This window comes from Dreissena polymorpha, chromosome 12 (assembly GCF_020536995.1).
Source record: "Dreissena polymorpha isolate Duluth1 chromosome 12, UMN_Dpol_1.0, whole genome shotgun sequence".
NCBI lineage: Eukaryota > Metazoa > Mollusca > Bivalvia > Myida > Dreissenidae > Dreissena > Dreissena polymorpha.
The window spans coordinates 30,162,975-30,188,260 of record NC_068366.1 but is presented as its reverse complement, the minus strand read 5'-3'; the positions used below and the strand labels follow the sequence as shown (position 1 = coordinate 30,188,260).

At 34.2% G+C, this 25,286-nt stretch overlaps 1 protein-coding gene across 2 annotated transcripts in view; it reads left to right on the top strand.

Annotated features, from left to right (window-relative positions):
* Nucleotides 1–23,546, top strand: part of LOC127853665 (protein kinase C-binding protein NELL1-like) — a 73,905-nt gene extending 50,359 nt beyond the window's left edge. For both annotated transcript variants that reach the window (XM_052388360.1, XM_052388358.1), the window contains exons 3-13: nucleotides 2,940–3,062; nucleotides 4,799–4,949; nucleotides 5,558–5,828; nucleotides 12,667–12,748; nucleotides 13,289–13,371; nucleotides 13,778–13,906; nucleotides 17,727–17,829; nucleotides 18,363–18,442; nucleotides 19,416–19,527; nucleotides 20,878–20,997; nucleotides 21,596–23,546. In XM_052388360.1, the coding sequence (XP_052244320.1) occupies nucleotides 2,940–3,062; nucleotides 4,799–4,949; nucleotides 5,558–5,828; nucleotides 12,667–12,748; nucleotides 13,289–13,371; nucleotides 13,778–13,906; nucleotides 17,727–17,829; nucleotides 18,363–18,442; nucleotides 19,416–19,527; nucleotides 20,878–20,997; nucleotides 21,596–21,843 (1,502 nt within the window). In that variant the 3' untranslated portion in view covers nucleotides 21,844–23,546. The remainder of the gene's footprint in view (nucleotides 1–2,939; nucleotides 3,063–4,798; nucleotides 4,950–5,557; nucleotides 5,829–12,666; nucleotides 12,749–13,288; nucleotides 13,372–13,777; nucleotides 13,907–17,726; nucleotides 17,830–18,362; nucleotides 18,443–19,415; nucleotides 19,528–20,877; nucleotides 20,998–21,595) is intronic.
* The last annotated feature ends 1,740 nt before the right edge of the window (nucleotides 23,547–25,286 follow it).

Genomic DNA, 25,286 nt, shown 5'->3' with positions numbered 1-25,286 from the left:
TCTTGCTTCTGATATTGTTTTATTTTTATTTTGTGTAAATATGTATAACTATTTATAACAAATCGACTTTATTTAGTTTATATTATATATACCAAGAACAAACACAAATAACAAGGACAATTATGGTATAGCCCAATTCACATATTCTTGATTTCTTAGACCATAAAAACATATTCATTTCTTAGTTTTCTATGCTTTTTGCTAATTTTTGACTTGTTGATCAGTCAAAGTATTTGAACTTCATATCATTAGAAAAAAGGATAAGGCCGTATAAATTCGATCGACATATTAATTAGAATAACGGGTTTAGTAGAAAGGTTCGTTTAAAACCGTCATGTATCCGTCAGAGTGTTTAATTACCGTGTACATTTTTTTTAAATTTGTGAACGTATTCGTCTTGTTATTATTAACATTATCATAGTCACTATAGACTTCATGAGCAAAAATATATATCACTGAAACTGCGATTTGCAGATGCACCATTATGTGTGTAACTAATTTCGTTTCATCGTGTACATAATACTGTTTAAAACATAAAACATAGAGTGTTTAAATACCGTGTACATTTTTAGCTCACCTGAGCACAACGTGCTCATGGTGAGCTATTGTGATCGCCTTTTGTCCGTCGTGCGTCGTGCGTCTTCAACATTTACCTTGTTAACACTCTAAAGGTCACATTTGTTGTTCAATCTTCATGAAACTTGGTTAGAGCATGTGTCTCAATAATATCTCAATAATATCTTGGACGTATTCGAAAATGGTTCCGGTTGGTTGAAAAACATGGCTGCCAGGGGGCGTGGCAATTTTTCTTATATGGCTTGAGTAAAACCTGTTAACACTCTAGAAGTCACATTTTTAGTCCAATCTTCATGAAACTTTGTCAGAACATGTGTCCCAATAATATCTTGGACGAGTTTGAAAATGGTTCCGGTTGGTTGAAAAACATGGCTGCCAGGGGGCGTGGCAGTTTTCCTCATACGGCTTTAGTAAAACCTTGTTAACACTCTAGAAGTCACATTTTTAGTCCAATCTTCATGAAACTTTGTCAGAACATGTGTCCCAATAATATCTTGGACGAGTTCGAAAATGGTTCCGGTTGGTTGAAAAACATGGCCGCCAGGGGGCGTGGCAGTTTTCCTTATATGGCTATTGTAAAACCTTGTTAATACTCTAGAAGTCACATTTTTAGTCCACTCTTCATGAAACTACTTTGTCAGAACATGTGTCCCAATAATATCTTGGACGAGTTCGAAAATGGTTCCGGTTGGTTGAAAATCATGGCCGCCAGGGGGCATGGCAGTTTTCCTTATATGGCTATAGTAAAACCTTGTTAACACTCTAGAAGTCACATATTTAGTCCAATCTTCATGAAACTTGGTCAAGACATGTGTCCCAATAATATCTTGGACGAGTTCGAAAATGGTTCCAGTTGAATGAAAAACATGGCCGCCATGTGGCGGGGCAGTTTTCCTTATATGTCTTTACTGTATGGAAAAACCTTGTTAACACTCTAGAAGTCACATTTGTGGTCCATTGCTCATGAAACTTGGTCAGAATATTTGAACTAATAATATCTGGGCTAAGTTTAAAAGTGGTTAAGATCCGTTAAAAAATATGGCCGCAAGGGGGCGTGGCATTTTTCCTTAAATGGCTATTCACTACAAAACCTTGTTAACACTCTAGAAGTCACATTTATTATCCAATCTTTATGAAACTTGATCAGAACATTTGTTATATCAATAGCTCGAGTGAGTTTGAAAATGGTTATGGTTCGTTGAAAAACATGGCCGCCAGTGGGGGTGAGGGCAGTTGTCTTTATATTGCTTTAGTGAAAACTTGTTGACACTATATTAGCCACATTTATTGGCCAATCTTCATGAAACTTGGTCAGAACATTTGTCCCAATGAAATTTTGCCAGAGATCGAAGCTGGGTCATATGAGCTTTTTTTCAGAATAGTCTAGTTCCTTTGGCTTTCAGGTGAGCGCCTCAGGCCTGATGGCCCTCTTGTTTTAATTTGAGAACGTATTCTTCTTGTTATTATTAACATTATCATAGTCGCCATAGACTTCAAGAGCAATAAAATATATCACTGAAACTGCGATTTGAAGCTGCACCATTTTGTGTGTAACTAATTTCGTTACATCGTGTACATTATACTGTTTTACAGTTTGTTTGTGCTTCATGATACAGTTTCGGTACACGATTTACATTCAACAATAATAATATGTGTGTTATAATTTATCGTCATTTCATTGCTTATTTGTGTATGTTTTATGATCGTCTATCCGTACATCATCTATCTTACATTACTTCTTTGTGTGTATTTCAGAAATAAGTTTATGTACATAATCATCATGCTTTTGTTTAAGGATAAAGTTCATATACAATCTGCATTTAACTTTCTGCCTTTGTGTGTTCTAGGATTTAGTTCAAGTACAATTTACATTAAACTGTCTACCTTTGTGTGTTATAGGATTTAGTTAATGTACAATCTACATTTCAATGTTTACATTTGTGTGTTACAGGATTTAGTTCATGTACAATCTACATTACACTGTTTGCATTTGTGTGTTACAATATATAGTTCATGTAAAATCAACTTTTCACGGTTTACATGTGTGTGTTACAGGATTTAGTTCATGTACAATGTACATTAAACTGTGTCCAGTTGTGTGTTACAGGATTTAGTTCATGTAAAATATGCATTAAACTGTTTACATGTGTGTGTTACATGATTTAGTTCATGTACAATCTACATTACACTGTTTGCATATGTGAGTTACAGGCTTTAGTTCATGTACAATATACATTTCAGGTTTTACATTTGTGTGTTACATGATTTTGTTCATTTACAATCAACATCACACTATTTACATTTGTGTGTTACAGGCTTTAGTTCATGTACAATCTACATTACACTACAATTGTGTGTTACAGGATTAAGTTTCGGTACATCATCTACAGTTGTTCTTGATCTTCTTGAAAGCATCAATCGCACAGAGAAAGGCTTCACAGTAGTTCCAGGCCCAGACGCATCACAGACAGCCCTATTCCTTCAGGGTCCGTATGTCATTGTTTACACTGTTCATAAAGGGTATACATGCACTTTCGCGTTGCGTACCTCACTGTACCGAATATTTGTCACATGCTTCCTTTCGAATTGTTTCTTGGTATTGAGGTCTAATAAAACTGAACGAAAACGCATTCTAAATACACTCCCTTATTATGAAAAATAAGGACAATAATATTATTGCGTTGACTGTGTCCCTAGTCGTCAAAGTTGTAATATGCATCAAAATGATCAAACGGTCATTGGACCCCTAGAACGAACATGCAGTTGTACAGTGGTAGATCATACTGAACATGCAGTTGTACAATGGTAGAACATACTGAACATGCAGTTGTACAGTGGTAGAACATACTTATTATTGATAGAAATAATTAATGTCAGCGTCAATGGTTTAAGCATTTTTTCCTATTCAGGTAAAATTAAGTTTTCTGACATTGTTTGAAAGGTCAGTATGTTTGGAGCACATTGAGTGAAGTCTATGTATTTTAGTCCAACGTATTCAAAACCAAGTAGTCACGTAGATTGTGATTGATTTCTAATTTCAACGGACTGTTAAATTAATCGAAAAATAAAACATGTTACAATGCACACATCCAAGCGAAAGATATATTATAACATTCATCGGATTGTTATATTAAAAAGCTATATGTGACGATATTCACATGGCTTTCTTTCAAAACTTTCCAAATGCTATATACCTCCGAATAATTGTCTGCATACATATCAAAGAAATTCAAACGTGTATGTGCTCTGACGTATGCCAAAGTGAGCACTACATATTTTTAATTATTTCTACATCAAACATATTTCCATGACCCTAAAGAAGCGAGACTGGTTAAAAATAAATAATCACAACTAATGATATTTCGCTGATAGACGGTCGTTAGGTGTTCGTGCGTGTGTCAGTAAATATTAAACCAACAAGTGGTTTCTGCGATATTGCCTGATAATATCTTTGTTCTGCGAGGTATGTATTCAGTCTGGGTACGGTCTACCGCCCCGGATAGTTATCTCATTCATGTAAAAATCAAAGAACTCTCCTAGTCTTCGTATCAGTGGAAAATTGCGTCTGAAACAAAACAGGCATCGCACAAGAATAACACTTGATATAACTAAACGGTGGTCCGTAGGGCTGTTCGTTTCATAGCAAATAATTTGTTTGAAAACATAAATTTGTATATTTGATCCAATGATAAGGTAATTATTGGTGAAATACTGGCAACAGTAAAACAGCCGGATAGACGTTTGGCCTAGTGCGCGAACTTGTTCACTGGCTTTCGTTGCATTTGGTTTATATACGTGTGCTTGCCGCTTAGAAATAAAGCGTACACAATACCTGGCTTTGGTAATTTGTAATAGGTATAAAATGTAATTACAATTTGTTTGAGATTTACAAGTTTGATACAAATTCTACTCTTTATTACACAATAATTTACACAAGTAATACTTTATCAAGGCTTACTTTCAAACACGGAAGCGTTATTTAAATATCCGAATAAACATTAAATCAGTACACAAAATTAATACACCTGGCTTTAATATCATATATAATATTTGTAATTGTTTTCTTTACGTGCAGCCAAAAGATGCAAAATATAAAGCCGTCGTTAAGTTTGCAGATAATCTAGGTTCAATTTATCGGTTGTAGACGTGTGCACGTTGAATTTCAATAACATTTAAGAGTTTTGCCTACAATATTTTAGCGCGCTTCCTATCCCCATTACAGATTCAACCATAAATTTTGATCTCACAAGTAGAGCACTACGCGACGCCTTGATGTTGTTCCGAAGCAGCAATGACGTCACTATCCTGGCAACCGTCAGACAGGAGGCTGGCGATTCCGGGAGTATCATAACTTTTGCAAATGGTCAAATCAGGTACACGTATGGTGACATTTTATGTCATAATTTCAAAGAGACCATTCAGACAGATTTCTGATTATAGTTGATGTAATGTTTGCAACGGTTCAAATCGTGCTAAAATAACCTGACATTCAATGCATTTTTGCTAATGTTCTTTTATGTACACATTCTAAAAATGTATGTCATCGCTTAACCCTATCTGTAGTGTATGAAGTGTAAACTATTATGTTGCATTCTAAGTAACCAAGAACGTGTGTAACGGCGTTTTAACATTTTAAATAATGCATATAATTATGATTCCGTCCACTTAGTTTTTGTTATGTCACATGCGTTAAATTAAACCGAATAATAAAACTGTTTAATGATAATTTGATTTTAATATGTATGGTTAAATATGTCTTATGTGAATGGTTTGAACTTTGCTGCGTATTTACTGCACATTCATACTAGGAAAGTTTTACTTCGTACTATCTCGTATGTTCTGAAAATGCTCATAACCAATTATTAAATTGTTAAAACTCTTCACAAAAAGGTAAACGGTCAAATGTGTTTGAATCTATAATTAAGCTTATGTTCCAAGTGTGAATGGCAGGAATTTATAACATTTTCATTGTCCGTTCCAGGTACCTCGACGTGGAGATCAGTGGCCCTAGAGACGAGATTCGTCTTCACTACCTTCATAGTAACCAGGGTCACGTAGCAACATTCCCATATAGACTAGGAGACAACCATTGGCACAGCCTGGCATTAACATTCACAGACACTCATGTGACTCTGAGACTCAATTGTAGCAAACTGTATGAGCGTGTTATTTTACCTCTAGACTTGAAACATTTAGCTGACAGCGAGGCAAGGCTGGCCCTAGGCAGCAGAGACTGGTCTGACCATTTCAGAGTAAGTATTGAGTAAGTAATTAACCCATTTATGCCTAGTGGACTCTCCCATCCTTCTAAATGGGATCAAGTTATTTCCAAAATTAGGGATGTCTTATATATTTATTTCTATATTTAGAATATTTCTTACAGAAATTCCTTTAAGCAAACAGCGCAGACCCTGATGAGACGCCTTTTTTCTAGACGCTATGCATAAATGGGTTAATTACGAAAAGGGTCCGGCATTGGAAACATTAAGAGATGATGTTAGTAATGAATTAATAGTGTTGATAAGAAAATATATTATTTCTAACAACAACAAACACATATTTAATTCCGTTAAAATACATCCAGCGAACTCTATTGGAGTATGCATTTCATTTGTTAAGGATCGACGCCATTAGTTATATATTATATAGTATTTATTTATTTATATTTATAATACGTTTACTTAAAGAAACAATTTCAGGAGTCTTAATCACAACGAAAATTGTTTCAAAATAGAAATGTATATTATGTTTATTTTCGTATTACCTTATCAGTTACAGTAACAATGCGATTAGCAACAAGGAACATATGTTGCTACGTATAAGTTTTCGTGCTAAAGACAATCATCCGTTAACTTGTATTAAGCATTTTTTTTATGATTTTTAATAAGGCTATTCATATATACCTAATCCGCCGTTTAATTGATCGTGCCTTGCGCTGTTTAATTTTTCAAATGTCTACATACTGAAAAATCTGTATAAGATTTTTTTCATTTATTGGAGACCATTACTGTGCTAAAAGTCTAGAACATAATAACTTAGCTTTAAGCCTCTACTGTCATTGCTAAAGTTACCCACGTAGAAATGATTTATTAAGACAGATTGATGTTTTTCACTAGATATGATTATTTTAACACATGAGCTTCTTTCGAAAACGAAGCTCGGTTCCCAACAATATTAAATGCATCTGCATTGCCTCGCTTGGTGTGTGTTATGCCATTATGAACCACAGCATCTGTTCAATAATGATATAGATGATAGACTTTTTGAAAGGTCCAAATTTCAGGGAAGTGGTCATGTAACCTCTCTTATTCAAACATATAACGATAAAAACAACGTACACGGACACACATGTTGAATGAGCAATTTAACATGTTTTAGATGCTACATTCGTAGCATTGGCATGCTTAAAAGTGTATATGTATGTTAATTTTTAAGCATTTGAATGAAGCATACATTTTGATTTAAAGGTACGGCTGAATTGCCCCAATTAAGTAAACACTCAATCATTAAAGATATATTGTTAACACATACTACTTCTTAATTACTACTAATTGATTGTTTCCTACTTACTCTTGGTAACAGCTTTTCCTTCGTGAGTAGTTGTACAATTTTGTGCAAAATGGGTCATTTATTTTTGAAACGGTATATTAATTCTGAATAATCATTACTCTTGAACGAATAAGAATTCCTCTTACGTTTTCGTTAATTAAGTGTCTCCGGAGAACATTAACTTTCTATATATAATATAATTAAAAAACTCCTGTTACATTTCGTTAATTAAGTGTCGCCGGAGAACATTAACTTTCTATATATATATATATATATATATATATATATACATAATTAATTGTTTCAAGAGTATTTTAGCTTTGAGAAACTTACACAAAATACGTGTGGTATTTAACCCATTTATGCCTAGCGTGTAGAAAAAAGGCCTTGGCAAACAACGTAGACCCAGATGAGACGCCACATGATGCGGCGTCTCATCAGAGTCTGCGCTGTTTGCTTAAAGGAATTTCTGTAAGAAATATTCTAAATATAGAAATAGATATACTAGACAACCCTTATCTTAGAAATAAATTGATCCAATGTAGAAGGATGGGAGAGTCCACTAGGCATAAATGGGTTAAAATGGCAATTGTATGACCACAGTGGTATATTGAACGGATTTAGCCATTTGCAATCCCTCTTGTCGTGTTTCACGCATCCCCAAACTAACTCCTATCTCAATGAGGTCGGTATTCACGGATCAGTATGATATTATATCGGTAAATGTTATGTATTTCCATGTAGTATCGTTTGGACATGAAATAATATCGGAAGCTTTAAAAGCTGCAAATTCATATTTACCCCTATTTGTTCATTTAAAATTGCTGACCAATAAGTATAAACATTCATTTACCAAATGCAAACCCAAAATCAAAATTAAACTCACGTTTCGCCATATTGTCTTGTAGAACACGAAGTTGCGTAATGCTGATATTTGCATAATTGGCGTGTCTTTCCTGTACATAAAGGGTCAAAAAGTCATAACCTACATTTTGCTTTTTATGCCTCCCCTTTGAAGAAGAGGGGATATATTGTTTTGCTGGATGTCGGTCGGTCTGTCTGTCTGGCGGTAGACCAGTTCGTTTCCGATCATTAACTAATCGACAGATTGGCTTGATACTTCTTGTGTACATAAGCTTTGGACATTTGATGACCCCTATTGAAATTGGGGTCACCAGGTCAAAGGTCAAGGTCACTGTCAAAATAAGTGTGAGAATTGTTTCCGATCAATAACTGGTCAACGAATTTACCAGTTGGCTTGATACGTCAAATGTGAATTGGCCTTGGACAGTACATGACCCCTATAGAAATTGGAGTCACTAGTTCAAAGCTCTGTTTGGGGGGGGGGGGGCATATGTCTCCGACCGGGAACTAAGTTTAATAATTACGATTTATTGGAACGCTAAAAATTCATATTTATATAAGCCTAGATTTGTCATCATTCGTTCAGGGTTAAATTAAAAGTTAAATTTATAAAGTAAAAAGTAAAAAACTATATTTATAAATAGCTCATCAGGGTCATTTCATACGTACATAAAGTCATATAAACGTAGAAATTCCTTCCTTCGTTCATCGAACAAGGTCAGTTTAAATAGTAATGTGTTTGTGCTTATTGGATATATTTTTCGATTCCAAAAATAGGTTATGCCTGCACTTGTTTGGTCGTACCCCTAAATAGAAATTTTAATGTGTAATTTCACTTAAGCAAGGTTATTTGGTTCTTATTTAAGTGTAATGTGTAATTTTAGTTACTAATAGTAAACAAAATAACTTAAATTAAAATACTTTCAATAAACAGCAATTGTAACTGACCTTAGATGAAAAATACAGCAATTCATTAGTAAACAGTCATGTAACTATAAGAAAACAAGTACAGAATAAATGTCACATTTAAACGTTGCTTAGTAATAGAAACGATGCTTCTTTAACCCAATTATGCCTAGTGGACTCTCCCATCCTTCTAAATTGGATCAATTTATTTCCAAAATTAGGGATGTCTAGTATATTTATTTCTATATTTAGAATATTTCGTACAGAAAATCCTTTCAGCAAACAGCGCAGACCCTGTCTCATCTGGGTCTACGCTGTTTGCCAAGGCCTTATTTCTAGACGCTAGGCATAAATGGGTTAACGAAGCCAAGTTGTATGTTATATTGAGCAAAAAATACAACTGACATAGAAATATTAGTAACTACTTCTCTGTTGTTATAAACTTAAACAACAGTCAGTTTCATTAATGTGACCATTTATAACTGCGATTAAATATACAAATAACCGTCAATCAATATCAGGCACATCGCTGCTGTTTTCATCTGTGTTGAAAACATGTTTTTTTTGTTTTTTGCAATTCATTCATGCTTTCAACTCGTTTCCTCCTAACCCATTTATGCCTAGCGTCTAAAAAAGGACCTTGGCAAACAGCGTAGACCCAGATGAGACACCGCATCAGGGTCTGCGCTGTTTGCTTAAAGGAATTTCTGTAAGAAATATTCTAAATATAGAAATAAATATACTAGACATCCCTAACTTTGGAAATAAATTGATCCAATTTAGAAGGATGTGAGAGTCCACTAGGCATAAATGGGTTAAATATTAACTTTAGTTTGATTGTAATTATCGCTTGTATGCTTGCAATCTACTGCCACCAGCTGTTAAGTGAATCGAAGGTAACCAAATGGAACTTTCATGTTCTTTAATTAGAGCGAAAATGAAATGTAAGAGTTCGGTTTTGAAATTCCGTTCAATCATATTGGTTCTGGCTTCGAAGAGAAGAAGTTCAAGTGAATGACAAACGATTTACGTTTAAACAATTGACATTAACGGCATTTTCAGAAACTGTTGGTGAGAATTTATTTTAACCTTTGACAGGTGCACGATTCTCAATTCATTCTTGAAGGAAATGAGAAATGAGAAACGGTAATTACTGCATTCCTCATCTTGCTTTAAGCTTATGCCTGCTTATACAAAAGCCTGTGGACTAAATTCTCAATAAGGGCACGGGTTCACTGGGTCTATGTTATAGACATAAAATAAATTTGCTGAAGTGAAAAACATGAATCAGCTTTTTTATTGATTCCCCATTTCTGCTTCATTTTGCAAGTATCTTTATCTCAAACTGCTGTGCGCTTCCTGCTATTACCTGGTTAATTTCGAAATCATCGGGATGAAATGTTTGTAAATTCTTGCATTCGTTTGTTTGCCGAGATGCGATTTAGAGTTTTTCAATAACTGCTGATGCCCAAAAAACAAATAGCAATCGGTGGTATAGAAATGTGATGAGCAAATGAAACGAGCGTCTTTTAAATGTCCACCCAGTATTAATTGTAAGCTTCAACCTATCAAAGTGCGCAATAAATCAACATTGATTTACTTTAACTCACTTATGATTGTTGATAAGAATACCCTGTACTTATGCTGAAAACTACTCAAAACATACACACAATATCGTTTGTCAGATATTCTACATTCAGTGCGATTGTCATTGATGTTTTATTTTTGAAGAAATTGTATGCCCTTGAAAACCAAACCGGTCAGAAATGATCATTTGATTTATTACCCATTTACGTGTATTTCATGTTAACTCGAATGACCAACTGCTAAAGTCATCGTTGGTTTTATCCGGACACGTGTTCGTGTTTTAAAGTTTAATTTGTTAACAAATGTGTATGTATATCGTGGACAATCTTAACGTTGACGCCATACACATGTTAACGAATGTGTATGTATATTGTGGACGATCTTGACGATGACGCCATACACATGTTTTCCAATGTGTATGGCCATACACTTGTTTACAAATGTATATGTGATCGTGGACAATCTTGACATTAACGCCATACACATGTTTTCCAATGTGTATGTATATCGTGGACAATCTTGACGTTGACGCCATACTCATGTTTACAAATGTGTATGTATATCGTGGACAATCTTGACGTTGACGCCATCCCCATGTTTACAAATGTGTATGTATATCGTGGACAATCTTGACGTTGACGCCATACTCATGTTTACTAATGTGTATGTATATCGTGGACAATCTTGTCGTTGACGCCATATTCATGAGTACAAATGTGTATGTATATCGTGGACAATCTTGACGTTGACGCCATACTCATGTTTACAAATGTGTATGTATATCGTGGACAATCTTGACGTTGACGCCATACCCATGTTTACAAATGTGTATGTATATCGTGGACAATGTTGACGTTGACGCCATATTCATGTTTACTAATGTGTATGTATATCGTGGACAATCTTGACGTTGACTCCATACACATGTTTACAAATGTGTATGTATATCGTGGACAATCTTTACGATGACGCCATACACATGTTTTCCAATGTGTATGGCCATACACATGTTTACAAATGTATATGTGATCGTGGACAATCTTAACATTTACGCCATACACATGTTTTCCAATGTGTATGTATATCGTGGACAATCTTGACGTTGACGCCATTCACATGTTTACAAATGTGTATGTATATCGTGGACAATCTTGACGTTGACGCCATACCCATGTTTACAAATGTGTATGTATATCGTGGACAATCTTGACGTTGACGCCATACTCATGTTTACTAATGTGTATGTATATCGTGGACAATCTTGACGTTGACGCCATATTCATGTTTAAAAATGTGTATGTATATCGTGGACAATCTTGACGTTGACTCCATACACATGTTTACAAATGTGTATGTGATCGTTAACAATCTTGACGGTGACGCCATAAACATGTTTTCAAAATTGTATGTATATCGTTGCCAATCTTGACATTGACGCCATACACATGTTAACCAATGTGTATGTATATCGTGGACAATCTTGACGTTGACCCCATATTCATGTTTACAAATGTGTATGTATATCGTGGACAATCTTGACGTTGACGCCATACACATGTTTGCAAATGTGTATGTATATCGTGGACAATCTTGACGTTGACGCCATACTCATGTTTACTAATGTGTATGAATATCGTGGACAATCTTTACGTTGACGCCATACACATGTTTGCAAATGTGTATGTTTATCGTGGACAATCTTGACGTTGGCGCCATACTCATGTTTACCTAATGTGTATGAATATCGTGGACAATCTTGACGTTGACGCCATACTCATGTTTACAAATGTGTATGTATATCGTGGACAATCTTGACGTTGACGCCATACACATGTTTGCAAATGTGTATGTTTATCGTGGACAATCTTAGACGTTGGCGCCATACTCATGTTTACTAATGTGTATGAATATCGTGGACAATCTTTACGTTGACCCCATTAAACATGTTTACAAATAGGTATGTATAGCGTGGACAATCTTGACGTTGACGCCATACTCATGTTTACAAATGTGTATGTATCTCGTGGACATTTTTGACGTTGACGCCATACACATTACAAGCGTTCTTAAGATTACTTGCATGAAATAAAGATTTAAATTTATAACACTGCTTGATTTAAGCTTAAATCTGATACCAAATATTCAACGATTAGAATGCTTAATTTATACAATCTTTCGTTTCAGATTGCAATTAGCGAATTGAAAATCGTCACAAACACGGGCGGGTCTATCGACGGTTGCAGAAGTCCCCCGTCGTCTTTAAGATGTATGTGTATTAGTGTACAAACACGGTGTGTTCACTGTCCTACGTATTATATAACTTAAGGAATCTCCCATTGCATGAGCAGGGAATCATTTGAATTCCCTTAAGATTCTCGACAAGTAACCGATCGCCATACAATAAGACAAAAGGGGCGAAAGCACATGATATAAATACGATTGAATAAACCGCCTTTGAATGATTAGGGAAATAGCATTCGTTGGTTGCTCAACAGGATCAACGGCACTCAACATCCTTACGTTAACTCTGTTTACGTCATAATGTGTGCCGTGTGTGCTAGAAATGTGTCAACATTTTTAAATCCTATATAGGATAAAAGGTTTGTAATCGGTACTTTAGTCGTATCCTCTATATGGGCGGTTGTCATCATAACGGTTTAAACACCATCAAACGTACCTTTAAAAAGGTCGAATGCATTTCACTCGACTTTTAAACAGATTACTGGAAATTAAAGATCGCATCGAAGTTCTTGTGATTTTATTTGAATTATGTTTTATGTTTATTTATTTTATTTTTTAAACACAGCGTGCCCATCCTGTGCAGAATTCCAGATTTCTCAAAGCCAAAGTAGCCTCCTGTATTCCCAATTCCAAGTTCTCCATACCATGGTAAGTTGCTTCTGTGTATTGATGTTTAAATGTTTAAATGTTAAATTACCGATTTCGATGCATCAATGTGTCGTGGCATGGGGAAAATTCGTGGAAGAATTTCACAATTTGAGTGGTGTGTGTAGCAGGATTGTGTATAATGAGAACTTGAACTGATTTGCTATATAGGCTATCTTCTATAGCGACGCGGTAACAGGCCTGAACATTTCAATTTGCTCAATGCTAGGGTCGGTGGTATCTGAATACAAAGTATATTGTTGCATATAGTGATAAAGCATTATACAGAAGCCATCCATGTTCGTTTCATACCTGTCAACTTCTATATTTACGCAGAAAGTGCGAACAAATATCAACGTTTAATATAAGATAAATAAGGACAAACATTTATTTTAATATCATTCTTTAGGCTCTTCTCACCTACGAAGACCGCATATCCGGTCTTGAGCAGTGCCGTTGCATGGAGAAGTGCGGTAGTCAAGTCAGCCAGCAACCAATATTATTTCAAAAGGACCAGTGTACGATTTGCGTGTGTCAGGTAAATAGTGTGGGAGAGCGGAATATGATGAAGTGGTATAATTTTGGTCAAAAATGCGGATAACCTGTTTAGTGCATCCGTAAATGACACATTGTGTACACACCGGTCTTACTGACCTGTGTACTAACGCGACAGGAATTGTGGGTAGCACTTCTTTTACGAGTGAAAAGTGAAAGCGAAAGTAGGTCAGGTAATCGTGCTTCTGATAATCGCTATCAGTCTTAAAAGAGATTCAAAATCACATTTAAACATCGTTAAATAACATTTCTTTAAACAACATTCCGTTTTAAACACACAATAAAAAACGATTTTGCTTTCATTATTAACATTTTCATTCCTACGCAGAACTACTTTGGCGGAAGCATAATTCCCCAAACCAGGGGAATGTGATGCGTCTTAGTATAGAGGTGACAATTACGTAGTGACGTCACCATCTATGTATAGAATGTAAATGACATATTACTCATTTATGCATAGCGTCTAGAAAAAAGGCCGTGGCAAACAGCGCAGACCAAAATGAGACGCCGCATGATGCGGTGTCTCATCAGGGTCTGCGCTGTTTGCTTACAGGAATTTCTGTGAGAAATATTCTAAATATAGAAATAAATATACTAGACATCCCAAATTTTGGAAATACATTGATCCAATTCAGAAGGATGGGAGAGTCCACTAGGCATAAATGGGTTAATCATTCTGGAAATACAATTATCAGACGATGATAAACAAGAAAGGTAAATTAAACCAGACAAACAGCGTTGAAATAATTATTTCAATATGATGTGCACCGTTTTTCAATAAAAGAATAAATGGTCGTCGGAATGTGAATGTTGGCCACAATGACATAAGCAAAATGAAACCAACTCATAGACAGCATAAACTAGCTCAAAGGCGGTGACAGTGGTTGCCGTAATACTACACACACACAAACAACCAAATAACAGCGAACAATATATATATATGTACTTAATTAATACTAATTGTGACTGGATCTTAGATCAAAGGCCATTCTAGTAAATTTAGTTAGGTTATGCTAATATGAAAGTTTAAATTCACATATTTATGCAACAGTTATTTGTGGATATCAAACCATTGTTGTAAGTTTGCGTTTCCCATAATTATTAAATAAGCGCAATTGTATTGCTGCAAAATTATATAAGATGACAGTTTAAGTTCGTTCATATACGTTTGAATTAGAAACTGATCTGGGTCGTTCTGACCTTGATTTACATACATCGTGTATCAAAACTTTACGATTTCTTCAAAAACGGCAAATGACTGCAAATCAGAAATGCAGATTGCTATAAATGTCGTAAATCCATCCATACAATTTCTACATTTTGCTTATACATATGTTTAAAACATATAATATAATCCTCGGATACGTACTATGAATACGACAAGAAAAGAATGAATGAAACATGAATTTGACCATTTTACATCTATATGTGACAACTGCAATATCTGATATTCGTTTCCTTAACGCGGTCGAGGGTAGAAGGCTCATGTCGTAAGACCCTGGTTTTATACATTTCAAAATATGGCCACAAATACTTCCTACTTTTCTCTTTTTCATATTTAATACTGTTTTTAATATTTAATTATTAGGATGACACCATTGCTTCTTTCAGACTTTGGTGAAACAATAATAACGTATGTATATTCAAATATATTTTCATGAAATACAATGCATGTTATTCTTTTCTTTTAACATTGTGTCAAACACATACATTTATAAGACATCGTATTTAAAAAGAATGTAATTCAATTTGGTCTTTAGTTATAATGGAGGGTAAAAGTCTCTATTCTGCGACCTCCCAGGCACTCTCGAGGAAGCAAATGTAATAGCAGACAGACAGTTAGTTCATGTTTGGACTGGTGTAATGATTAAAGAGATCCGTTCCAAAAATACCGCGCCCCGGCATTCGGAGTTTACATAACAATCCTTTGAACTTCTTTCCAATAGTGGTTATGTCAGCGAGGTGGTTGTTAGGAGAGTTTATATTACATTAGCAAAAACGGGGCTATTTGTCTCAGAGCATAGACTATGTGCATACGTCTAAGACTAAAAAGAAAAGGTTAACCCATTTATGTCCTAGCGTCTAGAAAAAAGGCATTGGCAAACAGCGTAGACCCAGATGAGACGCCGCATGATGCGGCGTCTCATCTGGGTCTGCGCTGTTTGCTTAAAGGAATGTCTGTAAGAAATATTCTAAATATAGAAATAAATATACTAGACATCCCTAATTTTGGAAATAAATTGATCCAATTTAGAAGGATGGGAGAGCCCACTAGGCATAAATGGGTTAACACTGCCAGAAAGAAGAACAAAATTATTGTAAAACAAATAAAAACGATAAACTACCTGAAAAATGTACAATGATCTTTCACTGAAACGGTATCATTGTGTGAACACATTCATGCGCACATTTATGACCAGATGTAAAGAGTATTAGATCTATATCATATATCTACATTATATATAACCCGTGCTCTGTGAAAGGGGGTTTAATGCATGTGCGTAAAGTGTCGTCCCAGATTAGCCTGTGCAGTGCGCACAGGCTAATCAGGGACGCCACTTTTCGTTTAAACAGGAATTTTTTGGAGAAGAGACTTTCTTTAAACGAAAAATATCATAAAAACGGAAACTGTCGTCCCTGATAAGCCTGTGCGGACTGCACAGGCTTATCTGGGACGACACTTTACGCACATGCATTAAACCCCCTTTTCACTGAGCGCGGTCCATTCATTATTTGTTCAAATGAGCTGGGCGTTGTACCGAACTTGATTTATGTAGTGGCGTAGTGTTTGGATTTCTCTCATTTGCATCTTTAAAAGAACATCATAATATATACTATCTTATTATATATACTATCTTAATATAAAGTAATGTTTGCAGCTTGGTTTCGATTATAAATAGCACAATAATATTGTTTAAAGGGTATACACAGACAATATTAATATCTGCATGCTTTTCTTGTGATTTAATAATTATATGTTTGAGGTTTGCTCATCATGAACCTTTCGAATATATATGTTAAAATGTTTTTGCTTTCAAAGCTCTATGTATGCACTCAGAAACCCTTTCTTGGACATAACATTCAAGTTATATAACATACATGGGCTTCAATGATGCTTCTAAAGCTTTTATCTTACACCATTTACATGCTACATAAACCATTCCAGTATTGTAAGAATTATAGTATCACCCTAAAAGACTGCTTCGATGTTTGTCCTAAATCGACAAACGTGTACCTAACGGATATAAGCTCACTCACCTATTCGTTAGAAGAATGTTGTATTACTTTAAAGATTGACGAAGTATAAAACAAAATGTAGTATCTGTGATGATTAAACTGTCTGAGAAGTAGAGCAGACGTTCTCTGTTATATAATGTTAATGGTCTATTAGGAAAAAAAGATTATATTAAAAACACATATTGAACCAACCTCACACAGTCAATTGAAACCAGTTAAGTGCTTAAATAATATCAGGTGAAGCGTCATAGATCCTCGCTATGTATATATTTATAACATGTAATAATATGTCACTTTTTAATTTGAAAAATGCTCTTTTGAAAGTCGGTTTACGGCATGTGCATAAAGTGTCGTCCCAGATTAGCGTGTGCAGTCTGCACAGATAATCAGGGACGACACTTTCCGCTTTTATGATATTTTCTGTTTACATAAAGTCTCTTCTTAGCAAAAATCCAGTTTAGGTTGAAAGTGTCGACCCTGATTAGCCTATGCGGACTACACAGGCTAATCGGGGACAACACTTTACGCACATGCATTTTTACCGAGTGCTGCTCATTTATTTTTAGAATGGGAGCATTGAATGTAGACAGACGCAGTGTCCGGCGCTCGACTGTGTGCCGTCCACGATAGAGCCTGATGAATGCTGTCCGACTTGCTTTAAAAAACAAAGTAAGTTAAATCATATCATCCCTTGAAACCTCAATAGTGTGAGCATATATATTTCATTTTTAAGAAATTTAAATATGATCGAAATCTGGTCTTGGCAGATAGACGAATTATTTGCAACGGCTTCTTTTTTTAATTCAATCGAAGATATTTAAAAAAAAACAACAGTATACGACACTTTAACATGGTTGTCATAGTCCTTTTGAAGCATTCTTCTTTATTGTTAAGACGAAAGAAGTACGTGTTTATGTAATGTTTAAGATAATAAATCAATAAATCTCGGCTATGTCATGTGTTCACAAATATGAATCAAAGTTGGTCACACATGAGTTTCCCAAAGTATTTGGTAATCAATATTTGATAAACAACTTGAGTATGCTGTTGTTATAAGGTCCTTTCAATTGTTAATGACAGAACAATTAATCAATATTTCATAATTTATTGTTTTGGAAAGCCGTTGATAGTAGCGTATGTGACTTGTATATGAAAAATAAAATATCAATGGGGCATATCTCGTGTATTCTTCTTGCTTTCAGAACAGTGTTATTATCATGGCGTGTTTTATCAGCATGGCGCGCAGATGAGCCCTAGACCATGTCACACATGCGTATGCGATGTAAGTGCGTTTATAGTGAGTCGCGTTCTGAGAAAACTGGGCATAATGCATGTGTGTAAAGTGTCGTCCCAGATTAACCTGTGCAGTCCGCACAGGCTAATCAGGGACGACACTTTCCGCCTAAACTTGATATTCGGTAAGGAGAGACTTCATTGAAACTAAAAATACCATAAAAGCGGAAAGTGTCGTACCTGATTAGCCTGTGCGGACTGCACAGAATACATAAAACACAAACTTTATAACCAACTGTTTTAGCTTCAGATTATTTTTTTTTCGATTCCGTTTTCTGGGTTAAACCAGTACTGGTTGATTTTGGGGTATATCTTAAGAATGCTTCCATCGTGGGAATCTAACCCGTGACCTCCTTGTTGCTAGGAAGCAACTATATCATATGAACCACAGCGATCTAGATGTGTTTGCATTAAGGGTGCCGATTGTGCCTTTAGCAAAAAGAAAGTCATTTAATTTTCATAACTTTACAAGAGCATCATTTAATTTTTATAACTTTACAAAAGCAAGACCCAAATCATGTTTATCTATATCACAAATAACTTTATAATTACTGTAGGATAAACACGGAACAGCGCGTTCAGTTATTGAAGACGGCTAATAGATTAATATATAATTTATGGGTTGTTTCCATAAAATATAACATTTTCTCAATAAAGATACCAATCGTATTTTTTTTTATAAATTGCAATATCTAAAATCCAATACTGTGGTCATTTTGCTTTACAAGTACATATACCACGTGTTCCTTCCGCTTATGCAATTGAAGTGATATATACAAGTATTGACACTGTGAAAATTTTCCGAAACCTCAATTACTGGATCAGTTCAATAATCAATATGAACATTGTCTTGACGAAGATTTGGTTAGCCACATGCCTTAAATACATTAAAAGACCCAACAGATGTCAACAAGGCTTTCACTCCTGCTGATTTGCTGGAGTTCCATGTCCCTATATTACAGGACGGTGTGATGCAGTGTGACCGACAGGACCCTATTACGTCTTGTCCAAAGCTTGGATGCTCTGGAGACGATGTTATTTACGTGCAGGGCCAGTGTTGTCCAATATGCAGAGGTGTGTATGATATAACATTTGATTTTATTGGACAAACAAGCACACTATGTGGATCATTGTTGTCATGGTTGTTATTTAAATCGTGTTGAAATTTATAGTGTTGCAATCGACTAAGTGACCACCGGGATTGGCAAACATGAAACACAATGAAACAAATCAATGCAGAAAAAACATAGAGGGAATCGGAATCACCAATCTGGAAAATATCGCGAATTCTAACCAATGTTATTCTTATACAAAATAAATAAGTGGGTAAAGAAATGTATAAATAGTTTATTTGAAAAGAAAACTTACCACTGAAAATATATTTATTAAGTATTGACTAATTTCACTGAAAAGAAATTCTTAGATCGTTTAAACTTTGTTAACACAATATCACTATTGCACTAACTTAGAAAGATTGTAAATATAATTAATAGCGATAATCAGCGCTGCATTGGTGAATTTTAGTTTGGAATGGTATTATTAGCGAGAAACTCTTAAGTATACAAATTTTAGGCGTTTTGCTTTCAATAAGTTCTTTGTGTATATTAAATACGTTTTACGTGAAAACACATGTTTCATTAAACATATAAGATGGACATCATTCAGTTCGTATGATGAAGCATTGATGAGTCGCTTTCTATGCATTGTATTTGTAATTTCCCACTTGTATAGTAGTTTCGACGTTGTTTAGTACATTTATCCATGTATATGTGTACTGTATACTATATACTATGCTATGTTTACTGTATATGTATGCTGTCTTTATCCGTTCTAAGACTTCAGTTCATCAGCCTTGGTTTGGCTTTGTCAATGCAGCTGTTATTGTATGCTTTTCGGTGGTTTGTAAAGAAAAATAATTGAACTAAAACTGATGATTTACTGTTTACAGTTATACTGTCAGATGACGTCTTTTAAATTACGTAACGGCGTCATTATTTCAGCAAAAATACAAAAATAATCTGTGTATGCATAACATACACAGAACATTTGTTGGATTTGGTGGATAGTCGATGTCACTTCTGATCATATACAAATCTTTTTCATATGATCACTCGTGAATTAAAATTGATATTCCACTAATTCCAACAATTATCCCCTATATAATTTGAGTTGCGAAGAGTAAATAGCATTTCAATTTCTTTTTTTTGCATTTTATACAAGCTTGTTTGTTCGCAAAGGCTCCACGACGGACACATTAGCGTGTCTTACCTCATGATTGGCAGTTTATATCAGTAATTTCCCTTTTTTTTAGATATTATACGATAAACGGATTGCAAAAGTGGTTTTTGTACGCGTGTTATTAAACTGTTTAAGAGTATGAATGGTATAAACAATGACATAAGAATATATTATGGTATGTTTTAGGAACAAACTTTTGTTCTGCTGGTCACAACTGTCACCCAAATGCAACGTGCATTAATTTGGCTACACGGTCAACCTGTCAGTGCCGACGGGGTTTCCAAGGGAACGGAACCGTTTGTGAAGGTAAGCATCTCTCGTCATTAGATCCAATAACTCGCCATTCTGTCAACAGGTGTCAATACTTATCTAATTTGAGTTAAGATTATGCTGTTTAGTAAATTGACAATAGACCAATAAAGAGATAATTGGTAAATTTACATGTGTATGAGGCTGATTAAACACATTATATTAATATGTGGACTATTTTGAAATTCCAAATTTTCGCGAACCTTATTAAATTGTTTGCATAATTTGGAAAAAAATATTGTTTACATATGCGGCTCGACGTTAGACCTCTCTTAATACAATATATCGTGTTATTCTTACAAACTTTCTGATGTGCTTAAGAAATGACGAGTAAATCGTATATATGGAGAACTTAATGAAATTATCATAAACACATGTTTGTAGTTTAATGATATAGAAAATTGTTGCAATATATGTCACATATTAAATATATATTGTTATTGTTATCTTACATGTTACGGAGAGAATATCGTATTGATTTTGGAATGTAGCACACTCAAGTCTGTCATGCCATGGTTAATAACAATGTGCAAACATTTGTATTTAAACTCAATATCGAATTTGGCATATGCTTCAACTTATGAATCCTTTTCAGACATAAACGAGTGTTTAGAAACCGGTGGTAAAGACGGCCACTATTGCCACAGCGACCAAGTTTGCGAAAACACAATGGGCTCCTACAAATGTAAATGTTCCACTGTTCATAGCCAGCGCGAGGACCGCACGTGCCCCAGTTCTTTTAACGGACAGGAGGCCCTGTTTCAGATTACGTGGTCCAGGAAATTTACCATTTCTGTGATTTTAGTTTATTTTTGTTTTGTGAAATGTTGGATCCTGAGATGATAATGGACCGTTGTAATTGTGTGTCTGTCTTGAATAGACGTAAATGTGTAAATACCAATACGTGCACAAGTATGTACCATCTGAAAAAAAACAGCTTAAATTAGTGGTACGTGCGGTTATGTCATTCATGATAACAGCAAAATCGCTTCATTGTGTATTACAACTGGTTTAATGATTTAATAAAACATGCTTATTTTGCATGTGTTGCAAAATTAAATTTACCAAAAAAATGCGTGATATATGTAAAGATGAAACTTCCAGTGATAAAAAATATGTCGTGTGTAATTAATGTTGATCGGCCAAAGCATGTTTGCCATGCATATTTGCCAAAAATATTGTGCATTGTTAATCAGATCTTTAAACAATTAAATATGTATGCATTTGAGTAAGCCGATTGTTTGTTGTCCGTTTTACATTCTTGTTTTTATATTTGTATATTCTTAGAAAGTATATCTAATTAAATGTATAAAGATGAATGTAACAATCATTTGTTAATAATGTAATTTTTTAGTGCACATGTGGTTATTGTACATATATAATACCAAAACATGATTTATTGTACAAATTTTGTTTTTATTTTATTGCGTCTATCAAAATATGTTGTTAACATACATTTACATTAAGTAATGTTTTCATATCGTGTCCTGCAATATCGTAGGCTTGCATTCTTACACATTCATAAATTAAATATTATCAGAATATTCGTCTGAACAATCAATCGAGTAATTTGTTCATTTGGTCATTGTTCCCGGTTATTTTTATTATATTCATAAAATGTTTAAAAAGATATTCGAACATACATCAACCATTTTGTTGCATTGATGTTTTAGCGTAGATCATTTATAAGATAGGTTGTGTTTTCTTTTAACATATACATACATATGATCTTCATGCACGATATACGTGTATTATTTCACGCACGATATACGTGTATTATTTCATGCACGCTATACGTGTATTATTTCATGCACGCTATACGTGTATTATTTCATGCTCGATATACGTGTATTATTTCATGCACGATATACGTGTATTATTTGAAGCCTGATGATTAACAATAGTGTCATTGTATTCCTACATTTAAACTGTTTTCCGAGTTACGAACAGCAATCTGTTTGCCACCAAAATAATTTGACTACTTAATTTTAAAGCATACATTCATTTAACGTAACATCATATTGTTGTCTCAAGACCAACCAAAAGCTCTTAATCTCATTATATCATCAAGACATTGGTTTTACCTAATCACAATACTTGGATCCCATACCACTGCGGGATTCCCACAGCACAGGACAGTGTTTCGATTAACTTTCTCGTGTTTGTTACGTGTTCAAGTTGTTCTTAAGTTAAATTCTTTTAACACGAAGATTATTCATCACTGCATTTTTAATGGAACGTGTTTAATGTCACAAACGGAATTTATTGTATGTGTTGTCATCATGATATAACATGGAATAATAGGCATATTAAATGTACGCAATATAGTGTTACTGTTGTACAGACATAGTGTCGCTTAGTCAGCTAGATTTGTGATTCTAGTAGTTTGTACAAGGAGAAAAATAACATCCATCAGCTCCATCAGTATTTTGCTCTTCGGCCAGTTATTATCGTGATAGTTTTGCAAATCTATTTATGTTTAAAACTTTCACTACTACCTCGGTAAATTGTATGTATATATTAAGCCAATAAATCCTTAATGTTTACTGTTCTAGTTGTTATACCTATATAGTGTAATAGAAAGCCACATATAATCTTATCTATAATTACCTGTAAAATTTTGTATTGCATACTGTGTACAATCATACATATATAACAGTGTAGAATCGATGACTTTATCAACAATGTTTGAAATATTGAGTAAAAGTGCACTAATTAATAATGGTATGCAATAATAATAGTTGAATTATTCAATTCCTTTTATGGAACAGTTTTAAGTACTGGCTATTTTATAAACTCCGATGATTTTTTGTTGGTCGATCTTTAATAAGTAAGAGATATGTTTAATTTACTGTTGATGATAAACATACATATTAAACTATGAATGTTTTATTATCGACGAACTATTTTCGTCATTCAGTGAATACTGTTAGCTGCAAACATTCTATACCGAAACAGTAAACATAAATATGTTATTTAAGCAACGATGGTACGTGACGGATGTTCATTGTTCGTCTTAAAACTTAAATACGGTTCGGGAACAGTGGCTTATTGGATAACATAACTTTTAATATACACTATACCTTGAGCTGCATTATTACCCTGCTCCTCCAGGGGGGAATTTTCAAGGTTATTTTTTTCTTAAACCTCTAGGTAGTTGGCATTCCCTGTCAAACGTTTGCAAAATTCTGTTGGGGCTTTACAAAGTTATGGGACTTTGAAACGCATACCCCTTATTTTGCCTGTTTACTCTTTTCAATTTGCAAAACTGCTGCTATTTATTCTTTTAAAGCAATATTGTTGCTAAATAACTGCTGCACAAACATATTCATCGAATTCAGACATTGTGAATGACAAATCTACCTACATAGTGTATCTTTGATACACACAACAAAATGTAAATATCAACTATTTTTACTAAAAGTTACGTCCTTTTGTTTGGATCAGTTCTTTTTTTTTAATTTCTACAGACAGAACCAAAGTTTTGACTTTCAAAATGTCATGAAAAAGTAAATGGAATTTATTTCTTAATTTTTTAATCAGTTATGGTAAATCAGAGATACATCTTAATGTATTTTTCAAACATGAGTTAAAATTTAGCCGTAATATGATGTTCCATCAACTGTAATGTTTTCATACTGCAGGATTTTTACTGCAAGAAATGCAAGTAAATTCATCACACCTCAGGCTCTGTTGATAAATGTGCTCAATTGGCTCTATATATTTGCTCCAAGGGTTATTATTATGTTCACATTTATATAGCTCTCTCTGTTTATTATATATCCAAGAAAATGTCATTGCTGTTTCTCATTGAAATAATACAGACAACAAATTCCATAGCAATTTTCATTTGAACTTAAACTGTGAATAAGAGAGGAGAAAAATAATATGTGTAAACGTTAACACCGTTTTATTTTGACAATACTGTGAGTCTTTTGCGAAATTATTAAAATTAAATACTATTTTAAAAATATACAATAACATAATTAAAAAATTGTTTTCTATATTTAATTACTCTTGCGAGTAAATTATATACAGTCAGAAGAGTAATTTTACTAGAACAAGTGAAATCCTGCTACATGTACTATTTAATTCTTTATACGGCTTTCAATTAAGAAAATGTTCAATGAAATAAATCAAGGTTTCTATGTATATTGTGCCTTTTAAAAATGAAGTGTAATAGTATTGAAATGGTACTAGTGCCTGTAAAGTGGAAGAAATTATCTAAATCGTCTCTTTTCAGAAACTTATTATTGAAAAGCATATTAACCTAAAACTATCATAGA